Raw genomic sequence first — 22,084 nt, 5'->3', positions numbered from 1 at the left:
GAAATTTGGGTTTTTATGAAGTAAACCAAAGGGAATAGAAAGCGAAAGAATTTCCGAACTTTTCCGAAGATTTCCGAAAATACCCGAACTTTTCCGAAAATAGCCGAAGTTTTCCGAAAGTACCCTAAGATTTCCGAAGTTTTCCGAAGATTTCCGAAAATACCCGAACTTTTCCGAAAGTATCCGAAGATTCCCGAAGAATCCCGAAAATTCCCGAAAGCTTTCCGAAGAATTTTCTAAATTCCTAAGAATCTCTGAAAATTCAGTAGCATTTCTGAGGGGAGTGGAATTATGAAGATTTTTTTTCTTTTTTTTCCTTTTACTTCTGACATTCTTTTTTGTTTTGTTTTTGTGTATTCTCAGTATGGGTGATAAAGTCACAATTTTGAGCAAAAGATGAGTGGAACAGTCAGAATTGTGAGGAAAAGTTGAGGGGAACCGTCAGAATGTGGGTAAGAAAGTCATAATTTAGAGAAAAGGTTGAAGGGAAAACTCAGGAAAAGTTGAGGGGGAAAGTCAGAATTTCGAGGGGAATACTCAGAAATGTGAGCAAACAATGAGGGGGAAAGTCAGAATGTGGCTAAAAAAGTCATAATTTAGAGAAAAAGTTGAGGGGAAAACTGAGGATTTTGAGAAGTTTTGTTTATTATGAAGTGAAACCAAAGATAAAAGAATTTCCGAAGTTTTCCGAAGATTTCCGAAAATACCCGAAGTTTTCCGAAAGTACCCGAAGATTCCCGATGAATCCCGAAAATTCCCGAAAGCTTTCCGAAGAATTTTCTAAAATTCCTAAGAATCTCTGAAAATTCCGAAGCATTTCTGAGGGGGGTGGAATTATGAATATTATTTTTTTCTTTTTTTTCCTTTTACTTCTGACATTCTCAGTCAGAATTGTGAGGACAAGTTGAGGGGGAAAGTCAGAATTTCGAGGGGAAAAGTCAGAAATGTGAGCAAACAATGAGGGGGAAAGTCAGAATGTGGGTAAAAAAGTCATAATTTAGAGAAAAAGTTGAGGGGAAAACTGAGGATTTTGAGAAATTTTGTTTTTTATGAAGTGAAACCAAAGATAAAAGAATTTCCGAAGATTTCCGAAAATACCCGAACTTTTCCGAAGATTTCCGAAAATAGCCGAAGTTTTCCGAAAGTACCCGAAGATACCCGAAGAATCCCGAAAATTCCCGAAAGCTTTCCGAAGAATTTTCTAAAATTCCTAAGAATCTCTGAAAATTCCGAAGCATTTCTGAGGGGGGTGGAATTATGAATATTATTTTTTTCTTTTTTTTCCTTTTACTTCTGACATTCTCAGTCAGAATTGTGAGGACAAGTTGAGGGGGAAAGTCAGAATTTCGAGGGGAAAAGTGACAATGAGGGGGAAAGTCAGAATGTGGGTAAAAAAGTCATAATTTAAAGAAAAAGTTGGGGGGAAAACTGAGGATTTTGAGAAATTTTGTTTTTTATGAAGTGAAGCCAAAGATAAAAGAATTTCCGAAGTTTTCCGAAGATTTCCGAAAATACCCTTACTTTTCCGAACTTTTCCGAAAATAGCCGAAGTTTTCCGAAGTTTTCCGAAGACTTCCGAAAATAGCCGAAGTTTTCCGAAGATTTCCGAAAGCTTTCCGAAGAATTTTCTAAAATTCCTAAGAATCTTGAAAATTCCGAAGCATTTCTGAGGGGGGTGGAATCATGAATATTTTTTTTTCATATTTTTTTCAAAAGATGAGTGGAGCAGTCAGAATTGTGAGGAGAAGTTGAGGGGGAAAGTCAGAATTTCGAGGGGAAAAGTCAGAAATGTGAGCAAACAATGAGGGGGGAAGTCAGAATGTGGCTAAAAAAGTCATAATTTAGAGAAAAAGTTGAGGGGAAAACTGAGGATTTTGAGAAATTTTGTTTTTTATGAAGTGAAGCCAAAGATAAAAGAATTTCCGAAGATTTCCGAAAATACCCGAACTTTTCCGAAGTTTTCCGAAAATAGCCGAAGTTTTCCGAAGATTTCCGAAGTTTTCCGAAAATACCCGAAGTTTTCCGAAGATTTCCGAAAATAGCCGAAGTTTTCCGAAAGTACCCGAAGATTCCCGAAGAATCCCGAAAATTCCCGAAAGCTTTCCGAAGAATTTTCTAAAATTCCTAAGAATCTTGAAAATTCCGAAGCATTTCTGAAGGGGGTGGTATTATGAATATTTTTTTTTCATCTTTTTTTCAAAAGATGAGTGGAACAGTCAGAATTGTGAGGAGAAGTTGAGGGGGAAAGTCAGAATTTCGAGGGGAAAAGTCAGAAATGTGAGCAAACAATGAGGGGGAAAGACAGAAATGTGAGCAAAAGTTGAGGGGAACAGCCAGAATGTGGGTAAGAAAGTCATAATTTAGAGAAAAGGTTGAAGGGAAAACTCAGGATTTTGAGAAATTTTGGTTTTTATGAAGTAAACCAAAGGGAATAGAAAGCGAAAGAATTTCCGAACTTTTCCGAAGATTTCCGAAGATTTCCGAAAATACCCGAACTTTTCCGAAGATTTCCGAAGTTTTCCGAAAATAGCCGAAGATTCCCGAAGAATCCCGAAACTTCCCGAAAGCTTTCCGAATAATTTTCTACCCATTCTTTTTTTGTTTTTTGTGTGTATTCTCAGTCTGGGTGATAAAGTCAGAATTTTGAGCAAAAGATGAGTGGAACAGCCAGAATTGTGAGGAAAAGTTGAGGGGGAAAGTCAGAATTTTGAGGGGAAAAGTCAGAAATGTGAGCAAGCATAGAGGGGGAAAGTCAGAATGTGGGTAAGAAAGTCATAATTTAGAGAAAAGGTTGAAGGGAAAATTAAGGATTTTGAGAAATTTTGGTTTTTATGAAGTAAACCAAAGGGAGTAGAAAGCGAAAGAATTTCCAAACTTTTCCGAAGTTTTCCGAAGATTTCCGAAAATACCCGAAGTTTTCCGAAGATTTCCGAAGATTTCCGAAGTTTTCCGAAAATAGCCGAAGTTTTCCGAAGTTTACCGAAGATTTCCGAAAAAAGCCGAAGTTTTCCGAAGTTTTCCGAAAGTAGCCGAAGATTCCCGAAGAATCCCGAAAATTCCCGAAAGCTCTCCGAAGAATTTTTTAAAATTCCTAAGAATCTCTGAAAATTCAGAAGCATTTCTGAGGGCGGTGGAATTATGAATTTTTTTTTCTTCTTTTTTTTCCTTTTACTTCTGACATTCTTTTTTTGTTTTTTTTGTGTATTCTCAGTCTGGGTGATAAAAGTCAGAATTTTGAGCAAAAGATGAGTGGAACAGCCAGAATTGTGAGGAAAAGTTGAGGGGGAAAGTCAGAATTTCGAGGGGAAAAGTCAGAAATGTGAGCAAACAGTGAGGGGGAAAGTCAGAAATGTGAGCAAAAGTTGAGGGGAACAGTCAGAATGTGGGTAAGAAAGTCATAATTTAGAGAAAAGGTTGAAGGGAAAACTCAGGATTTTGAGAAATGTTGGTTTTTATGAAGTAAACCAAAGGGAATAGAAAGCAAAAGAATTTCCGAAGTTTTCCGAAGTTTTCCGAAGATTTCCGAAAATACCCGAACTTTTCCGAAGATTTCCGAAGTTTTCCGAAAGTACCCGAAGATTCCCGAAGAATCCCGAAAATTCCCGAAAGCTTTCCGAAGAATTTTCTATAATTCCTAAGAATCTCTGAAAATTCCGAAGCATTTCTGAGGGGGGTGGAATTATGAATATTATTTTTTTCTTTTTTTTCCTTTTACTTCTGACATTCTCAGTCAGAATTGTGAGGACAAGTTGAGGGGGAAAGTCAGAATTTCGAGGGGAAAAGTGACAATGAGGGGGAAAGTCAGAATGTGGGTTAAAAGGTCATAATTTAAAGAAAAAGTTGGGGGGAAAACTGAGGATTTTGAGAAATTTTGTTTTTTATGAAGTGAAACCAAAGATTAAATAATTTCCGAAGTTTTCCGAAGATTTCCGAAAATACCCGAACTTTTCCGAAAATAGCCGAAGTTTTCCGAAGATTTCCAAAGTTTTCCGAAGACTTCCGAAAACACCCGAACTTTTCCGAAGATTTCCGAAAATAGCCGAAGATTCCCGAAGAATCCCGAAAATTCCCGAAAGCTTTCCGAAGAATTTTCTACCCATTCTTTTTTTGTTTTTTGTGTGTATTCTCAGTCTGGGTGATAAAGTCAGAATTTTGAGCAAAAGATGAGTGGAACAGCCAGAATTGTGAGGAAAAGTTGAGGGGGAAAGTCAGAATTTCGAGGGGAAAAGTCAGAAATGTGAGCAAGCAATGAGGGGGAAAGTCAGAATGTGGGTAAGAAAGTCATAATTTAGAGAAAAGGTTGAAGGGAAAATTAAGGATTTTGAGAAATTTTGGTTTTTATGAAGTAAACCAAAGGGAGTAGAAAGCGAAAGAATTTCCAAACTTTTCCGAACTTTTCCGAAGATTTCCGAAAATACCCGAAGTTTTCCGAAGACTTCCGAAGTTTTCCGAAAAAAGCCGAAGTTTTCCGAAGATTTCCGAAAGTACCCGAAGATTCCCGAAAATTCCCGAAAGCTCTCCGAAGAATTTTCTAAATTCCTAAGAATCTCTGAAAATTCAGAAGCATTTCTGAGGGGGGTGGAATTATGAAGATTTTTTCTCTTTTTTTTCCTTTTACTTCTGACATTCTTTTTTTGTTTTTTTGTGTATTCTCAGTCTGGGTGATAAAGTCAGAATTGTGAGCAAAAGTTGAGGGGAACAGTCAGAGTGTGGGTAAGAAAGTCATAATTTAGAGAAAAGGTTGAAGTTTTCCGAAGATTTCCGAAAATACCCGAAGTTTTCCGAAAATACCCGAACTTTTCCGAAGATTTCCGAAGTTTTCCGAAAGTACCCGAAGATTCCCGAAGAATCCCGAAAATTCCCGAAAGCTTTCCGAAGAATTTTCTATAATTACTAAGAATCTCTGAAAATTCCGAAGCATTTCTGAGGGGGGTGGAATTATGAATATTATTTTTTTCTTTTTTTTCCTTTTACTTCTGACATTCTCAGTCAGAATTGTGAGGACAAGTTGAGGGGGAAAGTCAGAATTTTGAGGGGAAAAGTCAGAAATGTGAGCAAACAATGAGGGGGAAAGTCAGAGTGTGGGTAAGAAAGTCATAATTTAGAGAAAAGGTTGAAGGGAAAACTCAGGATTTTGAGAAATGTTGGTTTTTATGAAGTAAACCAAAGGCAATGGAAAGCGAAAGAATTTCCGAACTTTTCCGAAGTTTTCCGAAGATTTCCGAAAATAGCCGAATTTTTCCGAAGTTTTCCGAAGATTTCCGAAGTTTTCCGAAGACTTCCGAAAACACCCGAACTTTTCCGAAGATTTCCGAAGTTTTCCGAAGATAGCCGAAGATTCCCGAAGAATCCCGAAACTTCCCGAAAGCTTTCCGAAGAATTTTCTACCCATTCTTTTTTTGTTTTTTTTTGTGTATTCTCAGTCTGGGTGATAAAGTCAGAATTTTGAGCAAAAGATGAGTGGAACAGTCAGAATTGTGAGGAGAAGTTGAGGGGGAAAGTCAGAATTTCGAAGGGAAAAGTGATGACAATGAGGGGGAAAGTCAGAATGTGGGTAAAAAAGTCATAATTTAAAGAAAAAGTTGGGGGGAAAACTGAGGATTTTGAGAAATTTTGTTTTTCCGAAGTTTTCCGAAGTTTTCCGAAGACTTCCGAAAATAGCCGAAGTTTTCCGAAGATTTCCGAAAATAGCCGAAGTTTTCCGAAAGTACCCGAAGATTCCCGAAGAATCCCGAAAATTCCCGAAAGCTTTCCGAAGAATTTTCTACCCATTCTTTTTTTGTTTTTTGTGTGTATTCTCAGTCTGGGTGATAAAGTCAGAATTTTGAGCAAAAGATGAGTGGAACAGCCAGAATTGTGAGGAAAAGTTGAGGGGGAAAGTCAGAATTTCGAGGGGAAAAGTCAGAAATGTGAGCAAGCAATGAGGGGGAAAGTCAGAATGTGGGTAAGAAAGTCATAATTTAGAGAAAAGGTTGAAGGGAAAATTAAGGATTTTGAGAAATTTTGGTTTTTATGAAGTAAACCAAAGGGAGTAGAAAGCGAAAGAATTTCCAAACTTTTCCGAACTTTTCCGAAGATTTCCGAAAATACCCGAAGTTTTCCGAAGACTTCCGAAGTTTTCCGAAAAAAGCCGAAGTTTTCCGAAGATTTCCGAAAGTACCCGAAGATTCCCGAAAATTCCCGAAAGCTCTCCGAAGAATTTTCTAAATTCCTAAGAATCTCTGAAAATTCAGAAGCATTTCTGAGGGGGGTGGAATTATGAAGATTTTTTCTCTTTTTTTTCCTTTAACTTCTGACATTCTTTTTTTGTTTTTTTGTGTATTCTCAGTCTGGGTGATAAAGTCAGAATTGTGAGCAAAAGTTGAGGGGAACAGTCAGAGTGTGGGTAAGAAAGTCATAATTTAGAGAAAAGGTTGAAGTTTTCCGAAGATTTCCGAAAATACCCGAAGATTTCCGAAAATAGCCGAAGTTTTCCGAAAGTACCCGAAGATTCCCGAAGAATCCCGAAAATTCCCGAAAGCTTTCCGAAGAATTTTCTATAATTCCTAAGAATCTCTGAAAATTCCGAAGCATTTCTGAGGGGGGTGGAATTATGAATATTATTTTTTTCTTTTTTTTTTCTTTTACTTCTGACATTCTTTTTTTGTTTTTTTTTGTGTATTCTCAGTCTGGGTGATAAAGTCAGAATTTTGAGCAAAAGATGGGTGGAACAGTCAGAATTGTGAGGAGAAGTTGAGGGGGAAAGTCAGAATGTGGGTAGGAAAGTCAATAATTTAGAGAAAAGGTTGAAGGGAAAACTCAGGAGAAGTTGAGGGGAAAGTCAGAATTTTGAGGGGAAAAGTCAGAAATGTGAGCAAACAAAGAGGGGGAAAGTCAGAATTCTTTTTTTGTTTTTTTTGTGTATTCTCAGTCTGGGTGATAAAGTCAGAATTTTGAGCAGAAGATGAGTGGAACAGTCAGAATTGTGAGGAGAAGTTGAGGGGGAAAGTCAGAATTTCGAGGGGAAAAGTCAGAAATGTGAGCAAACAATGAGGGGGAAAGTCAGAATGTGGGTAAAAAAGTCATAATTTAGAGAAAAAGTTGAGGGGAAAACAGGATTTTTCAGAAATTTTGTTATTTAATGAAGTGAAACCAAAGATAAAAGAATTTCCGAAGTTTTCCGAAGATTTCCGAAAATAGCCGAAGTTTTCCGAAAGTACCCGAAGTTTTCCGAAGATTTCCGAAGATTTCCGAAAATAGTCGAAGTTTTCCGAAGTTTTCCGAAGTTTTCCGAAAATACCCGAACTTTTCCGAAGATTTCCGAAAGTACCCGAAGATTCCCGAAAATTCCCGAAAGCTTTCCAAAGAATTTTCTAAAATTCCTAAGAATCTCTGAAAATTCTGAAGCATTTCTGAGGGGAGTGGAATTATGAATATTTTTTTTTCTTTTTTTTCCTTTTACTTCTGACATTCTTTTTTTGTTTTTTTTTGTGCATTCTCAGTCTGGGTGATAAAGTCAGAATTTTGAGCAAAAGATGAGTGGAACAGTCAGAATTGTGAGGAGAAGTTGAGGGGGAAAGTCAGAATTCCGAGGGGAAAAGTCAGAAATGTGAGCAAACAATGAGGGGGAAAGTCAGAATGTGGGTAAAAAAGTCATAATTTAGAGAAAAAGTTGAGGGGAAAACTGAGGATTTTGAGAAATTTTGTTTTTTATGAAGTGAAACCAAAGATAAAAGAATTTCCGAAGTTTTCCGAAAATTTCTGAAGATTTCCGAACTTTTCCGAAAATTTCCGAAAAATACCCTAAGATTTCATAAGAATCCCGAAAACTCTACTGGCTTTATTCAGTTCTGGAAATGTATGCAAATAAGTTCATATTCAATTGTATAATAACTCATTTGCATATTTAAACATAAAATGTCCGTGAATTTGTGATATGAAGAGATAATTGTCTTGACATGGGTAATCAGCAGGTGATGTCAGTGATGTTTTCTGGCTTTAATTGGAGACAATAAAAGTAACAACATCCTGTGTTGCAGGTCGAGTCACAGGAAGTACAGCCTGGGACGCCCGGACCAGCGAGACCTGAGCGAGAACCTGGCTGCAACACAGGGCCTCGCCAACATGATCACCGAGGCCCAGAGACTCTTCCAGGTACAAAAGATACAACAATACAAGCTGAGCTTTTTAATAATTGACACAGAATTAACAAAAAAAAGTTGAATACATTCATAATAATAATAATACAATCTTTTCTGTAGCTTCCAGAGTTTTGGCCCGGTCAGAGTTTAAGTCCTGCCGGCCCCCCTGACGACTCCCCCTCTGAGGAGGGAGGAGGCCCAGTGTCCCCCAGTCAGTGTGGAGGTGAGGAGGAGATGGAGGAGAGAAGGAGCAAACTGCAGCTGAGCACCCAGCACCTCCTGAAGGAGGCCAGGGAGAAGAGCCGAGGCTGGGAGAGCCACCCGGCTCCGGAGCATGTGGAGCTGAACTTCAAGAAGGTAACTGTTAATGTTCACAAGTTTATTGTTTATTGTCAGAGAAGGTATAATGTCACAGCTACAAAACATGGCAACAAGTTGTGAGACAGATCTATGAAGATCTCAGCGAGCCAAAAATAAGTCGAAAATCTTTGAAAACAAGTTTAATAAGTGTTAGAAAATCACAGTTTGAGCTTGGAGGAAGGAAGGAAGTGATCTAAGCAGGGATCTTTCATAGCGTCCTGACTTATGATTCTCCTCTCGTCTTCAGATGGACGACGGCTGCCCGCTGTGGATGTGGCGCGGCTCCGTGGAGGTGGAGGCCCCGCAAAAGGAGCTGCTCCACCGGCTTCTGAGGGAGCAGGAGCTGTGGGAGGGAGGTTTACGTCAGGCCATCGTCATCCAGACCTTGTCCAAGGACGCCGAAGTCTACCGCTACCTCCTCCAGGGCCAGGGCCACGGCCTGGGCAGCCGCCCCCCACAGGAGCACCTGCTGCTCAGGTAATGAGGCACGGCGAGCCCTGGGCTTCACAGGCCTCTGGGTCTTAACCTGCTGAGCGCTACAGAGCGATGAGGACGGAGGAGTCAGAGCCAAAAATACTCTGAAAACGTCAGTTTGATTTAAAGTCGGCGTGTTGTTTCTGCGTCTGCAAGGTTTGATGAAATTTTAATCGGAGCCTGCAGTCAGATGAGAGATCTGTGTTCACAGCTGAATCACATCACACTGTGTTAGCTGTGTATCTCCTCTCTTTATGAGAGCGTACATTAACTTCATATAGCCCTGAGTGAGACACAAAATCAACACATCTGCATTCAAACAAGCAAATCACACAAAAATGTTTTTATTGTTATAGAATCGCAGAAAAAATAACAAAAACAATAACGTGTTCATCTGTCTATTATTACTGCCTGTCTGTGGCACTCAGCTCCAAACGTACTGGTTCCTACTGGAGATGTAAATCTTTAAAGACATCTCACAAACATGTAGTTTGATTTTTGAAAAGGTTCAGTAGTTTCCTGAAACAGCTGCTCACTGTAGATTTTTATCAAGCAAACAGGAGGAAATATCGCATTTATTGGGGACTATTTTAAGGAATATCGCCAGAATTTTGAGGGGAAAAGTCATTTTTTTTAGAAAAATGACAACATTTTTGTCAGAAAATTCAGGAAAAAGTCAGATTTTTGAGAAAAAAAAGACCCAATTTTGAGGAATAATGCCAAAATTTTGAGGGAAAAAAAAAAAAAAAAAGGTCAGTATTTTGAGGAAAAAATTGCTCAGAATCTTGAGAAAAAAAAGTCCAAAATTTGAGAAAAATTAAATTTTTTTGTCAGAATGTTAAGGAAAAAGTCAGCTTTTTGAGCAATAGAGACAGAATTTTGAGGAAAAAGTCAAAAATTTAGTCAGAATCTGAGGAATAATTTTCCTTGGAATTTTGAGGAATAACAACAGAATTTTGAAAAAAAAACAACTAAATGTTAGTCAGAATTTTTGAGAAAAAATGACAAACTTTTTGTCAGAATGTTTATGAAAAAATCAGATTTTTCAGCAAAAAAAGGCCACATTTTGAGGAAAAAGTCAAATTCTTTGTCAGAATTTTGAGAAAAAATAAATACATAAATGTGTAAACCAAATGGAAAAAATAGTCAGAAGAAACTGAGTGGAGAAGCAATTTTATTCTGGAAAAAATTCTCCTGAAACTGGAAAAAAAAGATTTTGATTCTACCTCCTGATACTCTCTTCCCTCCTCCTCCAAAGGACGTGGCAGGCCGACCCGTCCTCTTGCCCTCTGTACCTGTCCTCTGTATCCACGGAGCACCCTGAGGTGCTGTCAGAGGGGGTGAGGGCCCACGTCCACGCCTGCCTCTACCTGCTGGAGCCCACCGGAGTGAGAAAGACCCGACTGACCCACCTCTGTCGGACAGATACCAGGTGAGGATGGCTGCAGAGGGAAGAAAAGTGGAAGGATTTGTGCTGATTTTACAAATGAGTGTGAGCCTGTGATGCTAAAGAGAGAAGAAAAGACTCACCCACTCATATTGAACAACTGCCAGGATGCAGGGAAAGCAGAGTTATTTAATTATCAAGGAGGACAGAGGAGAGAGCTGCAGAGGAAGCTGCAGTAAGTGTTAAGGAGAACTGCAGAACAGTTAGCAGATATTTTTTAGTGTTTTTTTCTTTTATAGACAATAAAGATGGACAGGAAATATGACAAAAAAGGACCATTTTCTAACTTAGTCCTGTGCATAGTTTCATTAGTCTTCTGCTGGCAAAGAAAAATAAGATGGAAGTGAAAAATGGAGGGTTGAAATATGAAAACCTTGTCTAAATCCTGGATCGCTTTACTTTAAAATCAGATTTTTAGTATCTCATTTATCTTGTGGGAAAAATCTTTAAATTGTTCTAAAAGTGCTCTGGAAAATTATGATGTGATTTTAAAAACAAAACAGTGATGGTCACAGTTATTGTCGGGCTTTTATACGTGTTTTTATGCGTGTCGGCATAAATGGAAAAATTTTACTTGGATAATTTAATCTAAGAATATGATTTTTAGTATCTAACTTAAAGTGAGACAAATGCGTCTACACATTCGTCGTTAACAGTTTTACTGTTGATAGTCTCATTGAAATGTGTTGGGACATTTTTGTGCATGAAACTTGACACGAGCAGAGCAGGATGTCTTGTAAAGTCATCAAATCTCACAAACAGGTCAAATTTATCAAACTTAATTGACTAATCTACAACAAGTTTGTTGAATATGCGTCGAAACATTTTTGCGAACAGAAAAACACGACTTTGGATCATTTTTACAACCAGTTTTCTCTGAAAATACTTTCAAACAAAGAAACAGAACCAGTGAAAACTGTTCAGAGCTCCACTGTCTGGGTGTGGAGGCAGAAAGCTCGGCTATAAAACCAAAAAGTATTTGCAAGACAAGACGATAAGGATCAGTTTAAAATGGTTGAAATGGCCCTTTAAACCATTTGCTTAATGAACAAATGTTCATAAAAACATCAAATTGTCAAATGTTTCCAGTATATACAGTAATCAACAAGGAATCAAAGGAAGCTTTTTGTTTGTTTCAGTGATCGTACTTTCTTACTTCTTAACTTGCCTGAAAGACCGATCAATCAAAATGGCAGAGTTGAACCCTGTGCTGATGAGTTTATATAATCTGTCCACATTAAAATGGCAGAATGGTCCTTAAAGGAACAAAGACAGAAGTAAAACAAGGGCAAAGTGAGCTGCAGGAGCTTCAGAGAGGATTTGAGGCCGTGAGAAGCCCATTAAAAGAAATATCTGGAGAGAGCTCTTAGTCCGTCTCATCCGTCTTAATTGAGCCCGTTCTGTGTTTCTGACCTCTGCTGGCATCTATCTGCAGCTCCATCACCACCTCCCTGTAGGTGAGGAAGTGGAGGAGGAAGTGGAGGAGGGGCGGCGGCCCTCCTTCTCATGATTCATGCCCTTTGAAACTAAGTTGCTGCAGATTTTCTGCTGCTTACATGATCAATTTGACTCTCGGCGGGGCCCTGCAGCTCTATTTGTCTCCGTTGATTAAATGAAATGAACCTCGGTGCGACAGAAAACAGGTGGCAGCAGCTCGCTCACACAGGGCCGGCCTCAGAGCGTCTCATTTAACTGTACTGTCGTCGGTTTCTTCAGCCCGGCTGCAGGAGGAAGATACTGCAGGTCTGTGAGCATTCACCGCTTCTTCTTCCGCACAGATTCAGTTCTGTTCTTAGTTACGCCTGCAGCATCTTTGTTGGTAGCTTCAACTGTGCGATCATCGATGATTTTAGTAGTGTAACGGGTGCATATAGTTCATCCTGTGCCATCTTTAATGTTAGAACTTTGTTTGTTCGTAGTTATACCTGCAGCATCGCCGATATCAGAAGCAGAGCCCGACCATTATGCAGTTTTTGGGGCTGATGCTGATTTTGGATATATTGATATATTGACCAACACAATTTTTGCAGTGATCCCTCAAATGTGTGTTTCTCTCCTGCCAAAACTTTTGTTTTTTCTACTCGTTTTCACAGATGAAAAAAATTTTTTTTTCCATCTGTGAAAACACACGAGAAGAAAACTTCTCATTTTCTTTTTTTTCCAGGTGTGAAAATGAGTTAACAAATTTTCCAGAAGCCCTGAGGGGCATGTTTCTCTGGTGATCCATTTTCTAAGTGTGATCTAAATTGTTCTCGTGTGTTGATGAGTTGAGAAAAAAAGTTTTCGGGGAAAAAAGGAAAAATAAAAATAAAAAAATCTGATTTTTTGAAACTTAGTTGAAAAAAGTTTTTTCTGGGGATTTTTTTTTGTTTGTTTTTCTTCCGTGTGTTTTGCCAGGATAATCTTTCCAAGGTCTTTTTCCATCTGTGAAAAAAAAGAAAAAAGAAGATCAGAAACAAACATTTTTTCATGCGTGAAACAGAAAACAAAAATTGTTTTGGAGAAAGCTCTGAGGGGCAGTGAAGATTTTTTTTTGTGATCATCCATTTTCTAAGTCTGGTTTCTCTCCTGTGTTTATGACTTGGGAATAAGAGGGGAAAAAGTTTTGCCAGGATAATCTAAGTTCGTTAAGTTGTTTTTTTTTTCCATCTGTGAAAAAGTGAAAAAAAAAAGAAAAGTTTTTGTGAATGAAACCAAGTGAAAACATTTTTTCTCAGAAGTACATTTTTTGGTTGTGAAACAGAATGAAAAATAATAATTTTTTTTTTTTTTTTCTTCATGTTTCACAACCAAAAAAATGTTTAACTTCTGCAAATGTTTCCAGTTTCACACATGAAAAAAACCTTCTCCTGATTTTTCTTTTTTTTTTTTTTTTTTGCAGATGACGAAAAACACAAACTTAGAAAGACGGGTGGAAAACAAATTCTGGAGAAAAATAAAATTCTCCTTAAAAACTTTGTTTCTGAAGTTTTTTTTTTTCAAGAGGGGAAAAAAAAGTTTTGGCAGAAAAAAAGAATTTATTATAAGTGTTTACTTTGCATCAATCACATGAGATCATTGATTAGTGAATCAGTATATCCAGATTGATGGATCGCCTGAGTGATAACTGGCCTCCACAGCCGCTTCACTTCTTCTGCGTCGGTGGCAGATTTTAGGTTAAAGCATCACAATATTTCCGGCTCACAGAAGCACGTTCACTCAAACAAGTCACCGTTAAAAACGTAATAAAAGTTATATTTCACAGCAGTTCCAGATGGACCGCGGTCCAAACAAAACATCCTTGATGCTCCTCACTCACTGAGGCCATAACGGGTTTAATTTCCTCTGGAGGCGATAGGATCTGTTTCACAGCCCTGTACTGTAAAAAGCCCCGTTGACCTTGATGATGCAGTGGATCTGTTGTCTCGCCTTGAAAGCTAACAAGCACTTAAAATTACTGTCATAGCAAATAAGTCCAAGACAGCCTGGCACCAGACGTACAGCTGGAGCTCGCTCATGAGAGGAAATTAAAGGCGAGAGGAGGCGGCAGACAAAAGGAAGAGTGGAGGCATTCATCCCTCTGGGTGTTTCACTTCTTCCTTACATGATCACTCTTGCGTAACGGGCCGATGTGGCTCAGGCGCCTGCTGGTTGCCTTTAAATGAGTTTGGAAATGAGGCTTATTTCACCGCCGCGCACGCCCTCCGTTTCTCTGGATAACAGTTTCAAGCTAAATGCCCCGAAATGTGAATGTGCGCGCTCGATAACGGCGGCGGTTCGGCTCTCGGCCGTTTCCCTATCGCTCCTCACACACACACCCATCAGAAGAATTAGAAAGAGACACAAGGCTGTGAATGTGTGCAGACGGGATCCTTTTCAGTTCAGTCGTAATGGGCCGACTAAAAGCCTGCTGAGATAATCACACAGTTATAGATCAAATCTGTCTTCGCCTCTCCTCTTTTTAATGTCACGAGTCACCACTTTCATTCTCAAGCGCTTCGACTCCAGTCGGGTCCGTTTCACACGGAGGCTCCACAGAATTAAAAACTATTCACACAAAGTTAGTAAATCAGAATTATGACTGACCTTCAGGATTTAACGTCCCTGAATCGGAGTTAGGACTCTGATTTTGGTCGGCAATCGCTGAAATTATGAGACACTGATTACAAATTACGACAATAAGAGGAAAATTATTGGACGGTATGTCATTTTGAGGAAGCAACGCAAGATTCTGAGTGTCTTCCAACTCTCATTTATCCAAAATCCTCAGCCTACTCGTATAAAATTGAAGTCTAAATTTTTATCATTTTAAAAAGGTCCAGTGCGCAAATCATCCAACAGTCTCTGGAGCACAAGTTTGGTAGTTCACAAAGACTTTTCTGGAGCTGGAGACGTGTTTTAAAATGTTAAGAAAACAACTGAGAAAAATATAAAATGGCTCCAAACAGCTGGTCCGCTGTAATCCAAGTCTGTGGAAGACTTACACCCTTTTAAAAGCTGAAATCTTCTCTGTAGCTGCGAAGCTAAAAGTGTTAGCACTCGGTTGAACTCGGCGGCGCATTGAGGGTGTAGATAACGTCTTTTCGAATCAGTTTGGGGTCGTCTGGGGACTTGAATCACACCAGACGAGCTGTTTGGAGCCAATTTATGTTATTTTTGGTTGTAGTCTCCAGCTGCTTCTACTAACGCTGTTTTGCTGTGATGCTCCAGAAATGTTTTGTGGACTACGAGACTTCACCTGGCTTTCCATCAGCATGGAGGGAGGAGATGAGTTTTTACTTTTAGTTAAACTTATCCTTAAAATTGTAATCAGTTTTTCATAATTTCCAACTATATTACACCAAAATCAGAGTCGTAATTTAGATTTAGGGATGATAAATCCTCACGGTGAGTCATAGTTTCGATTAACTGACTTTTCTCTTCATTTTTGGAGGAACCGTTTCTCCTGCTACGACCCAAAATGTCTCATACAAACACGACGCTGTTCGTCTCTCTCTCAGAGCAGAAGAAAACATCCAGTGTTCAGGACTTTTTTCTGTGACGGCTTTTAACACAAAGTTTTCACGTCTTCTCCTGCAGCGTTTTTAAAAATGCATACTGGAAATGTTTATTCATGACGAGAATATGAAGATGCATTTAAGTTCATCCTTAAAAGCCTTTAACCGGAGTATGATCTTAAATCTTTCACGGTGGCTGTGTGGATCGTCCTCAACAAACCACGAGTGTTTCACTTCATGTTTTTAGGTTTTCATCAGCATCTATACAAATGAAGTCGAGGAGACATCAGTGAAAGCTAAAGCTGAAGGTGTGTGTTTAACTTCTCTTTCTCGTGTGTTTTGTCTTGCAGGGGTCGGTCTCAGGAGTGGCACAGCAAAGTGAGCGGACATCTTCTGGCCTCTGGTCTGCTGGCGATCCGGGACACCTTCAGACCAGAACACAAAGAGACCAAGATATGAGCGGCTGCAGAGGGACGATGTACAGATAATCAGGAGTACTCACCCTCCCCGCCTCGGTGCAGAACGCTGGAACAAACTACAGCATCAATTTTTTCAGAGGACTTTCTCACAAGTTTTCAAAACCTGGTGGCCCCGGAGCTCAGCGAGCAGGGAAGGTGACCTCCGATGGCTTCCCTGAACCGTCTGTGTCTCTTTGGCTTCTTACTTTTTCGCTGCGTGCCTTCACTTTTTTTGTCGGCGACCTTGCGGATTTGCCAGCAGCACCTCTGCGCTCCCCGCTGCGTCTGTTACGCTTCACACTCGAGCTCACAGAAAAATGCAAACTGTGGCGAGCTTTGACAAAGGGCGTTTTGACGGAGGATGAAAAGCCGGCTCGACTTTTAACGGGGGGAAAAAAAAGGTCGATATGGAAACGAGTGGACGGCGGAGGGAAAGTCTGTTCGGCCTGAAATATGTTTTCTGGAAAAAGAGAGGCACACATTTTAGGTTAAAGGGACATTTCACCCCAAAATCAAACCTATAGTGCTTTTTATCCATCTGGATAGTTTTGGTGTGAGTTACCTTCTCTCAGATATAACTGAGCTAGATGACACTCGGCTTGTGGCGCCAAAAAATACGCCTACAATGATTACCTTGTTTTTCAAAATAATCTACATACTTTGTAGAAGTGAGAAGTTTCATGTAGGAACTATTTTCTTTCTGTATCACTGCACAGAAGGAAGCATCTAGCTAATCTAGATAAAAACATCTTTCTCTCTGGACTCCTGCACAGTCACCCGGTTAAACTGGTGATGAAAGAGCAAATCAGCCCAGCTCGGTTTTATCTCTAAAACTCTGCATCTCACACCAAAACTATCCAGAGGGATAAAACAGGTCAGAGGAAACATTTATATGACCTGTTTTTAAGGCGAACTGTCCCTTTAAACTCCAGAAACAGAGGTGGGGGAAACACGGCAGCTGCAGGAAACAAGGACAGGAAACAGATATTTGGCTTCAGGGGAAAGTGGAGGAGAAAATGGTTCTGCCACTCGATGGCTCGGATAATAACCACATCTGTACCGGAGAAAACCCGTAACTGTTGAAAGCAGAAAGAGACGCTTTGGTTTTGATTTTCTGGTTCAGTCTGTAACACACCCCGATGAACTGAGCTGAACTTCTGAGGTGAAACAAAATCCCACGGAGACGTTTTCTTGTCAAACTCCTCTTGCAACGCGGATCCAGCTGTGACGAGGAATTAGCCCGCCGCCACACGCTGTCACCGCCGTCGGATCGTCTCTTTGTCCCGTCTGAGTGACTGTTCTCGTGTTTGCGATTCGTCCCTGTGACTTCGACCCGTTCTCTAACAGGACACGCGCGTGTGACAGTTCAAAGACGAGCGATATCTACCTCTCCGCAGGACGACGCCGCAGCTGCGCGACTTTGAAGCGCGACAAAAGTTGTGAATTGACAGAAGGCCTTCGCCACGCTGCGGCGGGCCTTTTGTGTGCACTGTGACAGATATCCACCCAGACAAGCTTCCCCTCAAAACTCCTGAATTTTTTAACATTTGTATTTATTCTTGTCTGTGAGGAGTGTGTGTACAGTCTGAGACGGCTCGTCCTACGTATTCAAAGTGTCGTGGTTGTGAAGCAGAGCAGGTGTGTGTGTAAATATCTACAACGTATTTCAGATTATTTAACTTTATCTCTTATATCTAAAATCAAATCTATTTAATTTCCAGCTTTGAGAAGACATTATCTTGTTTGTGTGCCAAACACCTAATTAAAATGTTTATTTCTCTGTGAATCTGTTTCCTGTTGTGTGATTTTTTTTTGGTCTCCTCTCCTCTGCGACTCGTCTGAGTGCCAAACAGATTACCGACTGTAATTTCAGAGGAAGGTGGTGGAAACAGCAGGCAGTGTGGAGATGAGATACCACACTGCGCCACTGAAGCGCAAGAGATTAATAAGCCTGGCGGTGTTGTGATCACGCCGCACACTTCCCCTCCCCGAAAAAACTCTCACCTCTTCCTCCCGTCCTCGCGACACCCACTTGTGTCTCATTTACATGAAGCTTATTTGCATATCTTATTGATTCATCTCGGAGATCAGATCAGCTGAATCGCTGATAAACACTCGGAGCGAGAGACAGATGCCGAGCAACAAAATGTGATGTAAAAATGCGTCTCGTGGCGAGGACATCACGCCCCGGTCTAAACAGGATTTTAAGGGAAGAGGAATAATTTATGCAAATTACAAATAACAGAAGCACAGAAGAGCCTGCAGGCACCTTTAATTTCTCTACGAGTCTGTTCCCTCCATATGGAGCCGAAACACCGTGACGTGAACTTCGAATGAACTCGAGGTCGAAGGTTAAAGAAAACAAAGAGCTCGTTCAGAACATCTGTAACTCAGAGATCACAGGTTTGATCACGTTCGTTACGTTTATGTGAAATTAATCTAATATCAAATGACTCTGAACGACATCTGCTCAGCAGCAAAGTTAACGACTAGCTGGTGAACACAGTGGAGCACTTAGCAGCTAAAGAGACGCATTTTCCTCAGGAGGTCGGGGATTATTGCACTTAAAGCGTCAAAATCCGAACACGCAGTGTCGTACAAGTAGTTTTCTTTTTTTATCCCCACTCGGCTTCACACATGAAAGCAAACGAAGAGGAATTTTGCTTGATCGGTTTCACACATGGAAAAATAAATCTCCTGAAAAAAAAAATCTTCTTGGGATGAACTCAAGCAAAAACTGTTTCACACAGAAAAATAATAAAACAAATTCTCCTGAATTTTTTCAGTTTCACACACAAATTTCGTTTTTTTTTTTTTTACTTTTCTTTTTTTTAAAAATATGAACAATAATTCAACTGATGTAAAAAATTCTCCTGAAAAAAAAAAAAAAAAAATTATCTGAAAAGAAAAAAAAAATTATCCTGAAGAAAAAAAAAGTGTAAAAACAAAAATGTAATTTTACACTTGGTTTTACACATTAAAAAATTATCCTGAAAAAAAAAAAAAAAAAACTCTTTTCCTACCACTTCTCAAGTCATAAACACAGGAGAGAAAATAATTTGGATCAGACTTCATCATCAGGAAAAAGTGTCCTCACCTCTCAGGGCTTTCACAGAGTGACAAAGGAAAAGTTGGTGGTTGTATTGCTTATTGCTGTATGTGGACATCTTTTGAAACAAAAATACTAAAGGGGAACATAAATGAGCCTTTAACAACAGCCACTCAGCGTCTTAATGTTTGCTTAAAGTGTTGATTAGTGCAGCTTTAAGCACGAAAACACAAATTAAAAAAATCCACATTTACCTTCCATCTCTGTTTGACGCCTCTAAACTTCTCCTGAAGGTTAATCCAGTCGTCTTCCTCAGCGGGGAGGAAGCTTCGCCTCCGAACCACTCAGGACTTCAAACGGAGCCACCCGCCTCTCTGATCCGCCCCGAGGCACCGAGAGAGGGAATACATATCATCAGAGGCCACTGGGTGATGGGGTCCATCTGTCCCTGAGGAGAGAGGAGGAAGAAGAGAGAGTGGGTCTATTAATCGATCCCTCATTAGCTGTTGGAGGCTCTAGGGCGGGCATAGAGCCCACAACAGGCCCACTCACTATCTGCTCAAATGAGCTGTCAGACGGCTGCCATCTCAGGATCTCTGGTGCAGAGTGATAATGGCGTCTGCTATTAAATGAGGAGTTTTACAGACTAGAATAAAACCTACGACTAATATATGTTGATAAGTGCAGCTTTAGGCTCTAGAACATAAAAATCGATGTTACCTTCCATCTCTGGTTTGCAGCTCCGGGAAACCTTTCAACCTCTCCTGAATGTTAATTCAGAGTCGTCTTCCTCAGCGGGGGGGGGGGGGGGGAGCTACTCCTTCGGTCTCTCCAGGCGGCTCCTGCGAACCACTCAGGCCTTCAAACGCTGCGACCGCCCAGTCACCACCCCGAGGCCCCCGAGAGAGGGAATAAATATCATCTGAGGCCGCTGGGTGATGAGATCCATCTATCCCATCGAGGCGGGAAACGTTATTGCTTCCACAGGTGTTATTGAGGCGGCGTGGCGGGCTCTCTCCTCCTGGAGCGACTGTCAAAACACCTTTAACACCGTCCTTCAAAAAAACAGAAAAGGCAGCAGCTCTGTGAAAGCTTAATGAATCTTTCATGAAGCTGCTGCGGGAATTATCGCCTGAAAAGGTGCCGAGATGAGCCAGAAAGTCCCGGGACAAACTGGATGATGAGAGGAGACTACTACAAAGGAGAGTGTAGATATTTCATACGTTTCAAAGACGGGTCAGAGCCACACATCTGCCCCTCGGCTCGGCTAGAGAAGTCCACCAACAGCAACCATCTGACTCGTGATGATTCCCGGAGTCGTACAACCTTTTATATCTATGGAAGAGCACGACGGTCTGCCGGGTAAAGGCAGCAGACTTCACAATTACAGGCTCCCAGAGTGTGTGTGTGATGTATAATTAACTTCATCAAGTGGGTTTGTTTGCTTTGCACTTTGAGTCTCTGCTAAACAAAGCCCACTCACTCACGCAAGTCATGGAGGCCGAAGACTGTAATTGTCTTTATGTTAAAAGCGGCTGAAGTCAAATGCGACTTTCTGTATGTCAGAGCGTGGAAGCGCGGGGCGGACGCTGCCGGGGGGGGGGAAGCAATTAGAGGTGAAATGCACACAGGACTATTTTCTCTAACGCTTTCAGCTGAATGCGTGGAAGTTTTACGTGATCAAAGCCTTTTACAAACTCGTCCTGATGGCTGAGACGGTTTGTAAAAAAAAAAAAACAACGAGACGACAGCAGCGACGGTCGGTTCGCAGGATGTGTTGCCTGACGCCGACATTATTAGCCGTGCTGCTTCAACAACAAAAACAACACGCAGCTTCCTCATTCACGTCAATAAAACCAATTTGTTGGCACAGCGGGGGGGTTCAGGAACACAGGAGAGGATTTGGACCTGCTTTGAAATGGATCCAGGGAAAAACTCCCAGAATCCAGCATGCATGAATCAATGATTTAAAAAAAAGGAACATTCTCGGGATTAAGGAATCTCCAAAATAACCAGTCCTGACTGTAGGACTTCAGAGTTTATGATCCAAGACCTCCATTAGGCTGCGCCGCAAAAACTCCAGATTTCGAGCACGTTGAAGCTGCGCTGGTGTGGGCGGCAGAGGCGACTGGAACAAACTGAAGTGCAGTGAAAAGTTGAGACAGAATAACAAAGTAGAAAAGCAACCTGACCGGCTGGTCAAAAGCATTGGACCATCATACTTAGAATGGAAGTTTTTCATGTTTTCTTGTAAGCGCTGGTCGACAGGTCCCGTGGAAACATCCATCCATTATCTGAAACCGCTTGTCCTTTTCAGGGGGTAAGTGCTGGAGCTGACATTGGGGCACAACCTGAATAAGTCGCCTGTTCTAGGGGCAAACAACCATTCACGCTCACAATCACACCTACGGACGACTTCAGAGTAACCGATCAACATAACTTTTTGCATGTCTTTGGATTGTGGGAGAAAGCTGGATGTACCCGGAGAAAACCAACGCAGGTGTGGGGGAGAACATGCAAACTCGCAAATCTGGAACCGAGGACCTTCTTGCTGTGCGGCAACAGCCCTGACCACTGCACCGCCATGCTGCTCCAGGTCAAGCAGATACTGTCGTACAGGCCTAAATAAAAAAGACATGCACAAAGTCAGAGGTGCGAAAAAATGCCCCGAGTTGCTCTAAACACAACAACATTGTGCTGCCAGGGTGAAAAAATATTCTGCCGACTTGTTGTGGATGGATCAACCAAACTCTCCCAGACTGCCGCACAACCACAACACTAAGAGCAGCAACTTGATTTGGTCCGAATACACTAAGAAAAATAAATAAATTACTGACAAAGAAGCATTTAGAGGAAGTCCAGAGAGCGTCTGAGTCACAGCCGCTGCTGCAGAAGTTAATACAACATTTATAACCTTTCAAAAGTTTATTTTGATCGTGAGATTTGAGTCACTCCTGAGAGGAAAAAGAGCCCGTGGACATTATTGACTCGGAAGATTCTCATGAAAAAAAAATTCTCCTGAAAAAAAAAAATAAAATAAAAATTTGACATTTGTTTTAACAGATGAAAAAATTTCTTCAGAAAAAAAAAAATCCCTGAAAAAATAAATAAATAAATAAAAATTATATACTTGGTTTAACAGATTAAAAAAAAAATTCCTGAAAAAAAAAAAATTCGGAAGATTCACATGAAGGTCGAAA

The 22,084-nt window shown here is 40.5% G+C and overlaps 1 protein-coding gene across 3 annotated transcripts in view; it reads left to right on the top strand.

The window, feature by feature from the left end:
• Window positions 1-16,429, top strand: part of LOC311269387 (rho GTPase-activating protein 7) — a gene marked incomplete at its 5' end in the record, with an annotated part of 107,893 nt that extends 91,464 nt beyond the window's left edge. For all 3 annotated transcript variants that reach the window (XM_084373518.1, XM_084373517.1, XM_084373519.1), the window contains 5 exons: window positions 8,019-8,133; window positions 8,241-8,477; window positions 8,728-8,957; window positions 10,213-10,386; window positions 15,728-16,429. In XM_084373518.1, the coding sequence (XP_084229644.1) occupies window positions 8,019-8,133; window positions 8,241-8,477; window positions 8,728-8,957; window positions 10,213-10,386; window positions 15,728-15,836 (865 nt within the window). In that variant the 3' untranslated portion in view covers window positions 15,837-16,429. The remainder of the gene's footprint in view (window positions 1-8,018; window positions 8,134-8,240; window positions 8,478-8,727; window positions 8,958-10,212; window positions 10,387-15,727) is intronic.
• Window positions 16,430-22,084: the final 5,655 nt, after the last annotated feature.

The sequence above is a fragment of the Pagrus pagrus genome (genome assembly GCF_965226575.1).
Source record: "Pagrus pagrus genome assembly, chromosome: 14".
In the NCBI taxonomy this organism is placed as follows: Eukaryota; Metazoa; Chordata; class Actinopteri; order Spariformes; family Sparidae; genus Pagrus; species Pagrus pagrus.
The sequence above is the reverse complement of the archived record's forward strand: the minus strand, read 5'-3'. Positions and strand labels throughout refer to the sequence as shown.